This window comes from Venturia canescens, chromosome 2 (assembly GCF_019457755.1).
Source record: "Venturia canescens isolate UGA chromosome 2, ASM1945775v1, whole genome shotgun sequence".
NCBI classification, from domain to species: domain Eukaryota; kingdom Metazoa; phylum Arthropoda; class Insecta; order Hymenoptera; family Ichneumonidae; genus Venturia; species Venturia canescens.
Genome location: NC_057422.1, coordinates 30,912,475 through 30,915,085, shown reverse-complemented (window position 1 = coordinate 30,915,085; position 2,611 = coordinate 30,912,475). Strand labels below are relative to the sequence as shown.

Sequence of the window (2,611 nt, the reverse complement as noted above, 5' to 3'; positions counted from 1 at the left end):
AAATTAATAAAACCAAGCACGTTTCTTTATTCTCCAAACGAGACGTCGATTAATAGAATTTTGCGAGTCAAACAAAATATCATTTTCAAATCAAATTGAGCTTATTAAATTAATCAAAACGAATTAACTCACTGAAAACAATTTAATTGGATTGTATCGAGTCTTTAAGAGTGAAGACAAAACGATAATTCACTCGTCAAAATAAACTTGTATTGTATAGAATCAAAAAGTGAGTCTCTAAGAATCATAGCTCAATTAAAAATTATTTAAGATCAATAAGCGTTAGCGAGAGATTATTATTGCAAGAATTATCAGAAATTTGAATTACTGCGAAATTTAAATCAAATTCCTTCATGCGAGAGAAAAATATCGGAAATTAATGATCGTGCGAATTTTTCATGCAAAATAAAATAAAACAAAAACACGATATCGAACAAGAATTCTTTATTTTTGTAAATTGGTTCAAAGCATTTAAAATTGAATAAATTATTTGTTAATTTCAACACAATTCAATTATACTTTTGTTTTTCTTTCATGCCCGCTCTTTATTTCAATATAAAGCTCGAACTCACGCGTAACGGCGTGCATTAGCACAAACGTACCGTAACAACTTTGGCGCCCAACGCGGGGTGGGCATTGCAAAAGAGAAACAAGGGTCAATAAATTTAATACATGAAAATTATTCGAAATTCAAAAATGGCTGACAATAAAGAACAAATCGATAGCGCCACTGGCGATTCGGGATATCAAAATCCAGAGCATGATATTCAAAGCGATTTCACGACCACGTTGCCTCATCCCGGTGCGGGAGATATTTTCAATGAATCTAGAGCAAATTTTGGGGAATTAGATGTAGAAAATAAAGAAGTCAGATTAGAGGAATTCGGTACACCAAAATCTGATCGGGTTAAAATCAACACAGTAACAGTAAACAATGAGTTGCTAATTAATTTGATTGAATCAATACAAGAAATGAAATCGCAAATTCAAAGCATGGCGAACGAAGTCGCGAAAAATAATCAGGCGACAATCGATCTGAGAGCTGAATTTTCAGAAAAATTGACCGTCATGCAGGCGAAAATTGCCAGCGACGTTCATAAAATATATTAACCTATTAAGCGTCACATAACGGGTCTTACGAGGATAGTCCAAGATAATGAGAATAAAAATGCCGTAATGGAGGTTAACATTGCCCAAATTCAACTCGATGTCAACGCAATAAAAAAAAAAAGGTCGAAAATCTGGAAAATACGGACAAATTACACAGTCCAAATACAGAAAGCACTCGGATTCATCCACGATTGACAGACATTCCGGAAGAAAAGGAAGAAGATGAAGAGTCGGATGATGAAGAGCAGGAGCACCAACAGAAACAGACCTTCCGAAACGAGATGACGTCAACCAACAAAATAAAAATTAAAGCTCCTACTTTTGATGGGTCGAGCAATAAGCGGCCGATAAAATTCATAAAAGAATTTCGGCATTATTGCGAGGTGACGAACCCAACGTTCACCGAAATGAAGTACTTACTCAGCCAATCACTTGAGAAAGCCGCCAAGGAATGGTGGGAACTGGTCGAGGACCAGGTTAATAGTTTTGAAGACGTCGAAAAACGATTTATAAATCGATTTTGGAGCCATGATGTGCAACGAAGAGTGCGTAAAGACCTGGAATTTGGGAAATATCCTGAAAAGCCAGGCAAATTAACAAAAGTGGAATATGCAACTCGGACGTTCGGAGCGGCCCGTGATTTGATTCCACCACCGAGCGATCCGGATATTGTTGCATCGCTTTCTCAGCACTTCACCGAGGAGATTAGAGCCACGATCATAAGTCGTGGGTTCGAAACCCTCGAACAATTGATCGAATTCTTGGAGAAACTGGATCAAAGTGGGCCTGTAAACACTGGAACTGAGGAAGGAAAACCTCAAAATCAAAAACCAAACAATGACAAAAATGAGCAGCGTCCATTCCGAATGCCTCAAAATAACTGGAACAACAATGGTTACCAGAACAACAATAACCGTGGAAATTCAAACTGGCAACAGAACAACCGCCAGAATTGGAATCAGAACAATGGAGGCTACCAAAATAATCGGGGATACCAGAACAACGGTTGGAACAACCAACAAAATCGGGGCTATAATCCTAATTACAACCAGCGTCCGAACAACGGAAATTTCAATCGAAATGCCCAAAATAGAAGACAAAACGGAAACAATTGCCCAAACAACAGTCCTCAGCCAAATCAGAATCAAAATTGGGGATCGTCGAACCAAAATCGGGGACCACCTCAAAACAACGGGGGATATCGGCCACCTGCGAGTAATAATACGCAGCAACCACCGATTCAAACGATTGAGGCGCAAATAGAACCTCAACCATCAACATCGAAAGCGGGAAACGCGTAGGCGTTGTACCCGCAATTAATACAGATAATCGAGAAAACAAAAATGAAAATTATAGAAAAGTGCGAGGTACAACGGAAAACAATAATGAAAATCAAAAGAAAACTAACAAAATTAGAAATTACCCGCACGATGCATTTAAAATGGACCTCACAAGTGAGAATCAAATTCCGATTAACACAATTTTCACAGATACTAGAGAA

The 2,611-nt window shown here is 38.0% G+C and overlaps 1 protein-coding gene across 1 annotated transcript; it reads left to right on the top strand.

Annotated features, from left to right (window-relative positions):
- The first annotated feature begins 696 nt into the window (after positions 1 to 696).
- Positions 697 to 2,411, top strand: LOC122406347 (putative uncharacterized protein DDB_G0272516). Its single transcript, XM_043411746.1, has 2 exons — positions 697 to 1,092; positions 1,233 to 2,411. The coding sequence occupies exons 1-2, from the start codon at positions 697 to 699 to the stop codon at positions 2,409 to 2,411; spliced, it is 1,575 nt and encodes a 524-aa protein (XP_043267681.1).
- Positions 2,412 to 2,611: the final 200 nt, after the last annotated feature.

What these genes read in the sequence shown, in the direction of transcription:
- LOC122406347 (XM_043411746.1), top strand. Translation starts at nt 697, where the DNA reads ATGGCTGACAATAAAGAACAAATCGATAGCGCCACTGGCGATTCGGGA. An exon ending in AGGCGAAAATTGCCAGCGAC is followed by an intron (nt 1,093 to 1,232) that starts GTTCATAAAATA and finishes AAAAAAAAAAAG; the next exon opens with GTCGAAAATCTGGAAAATAC.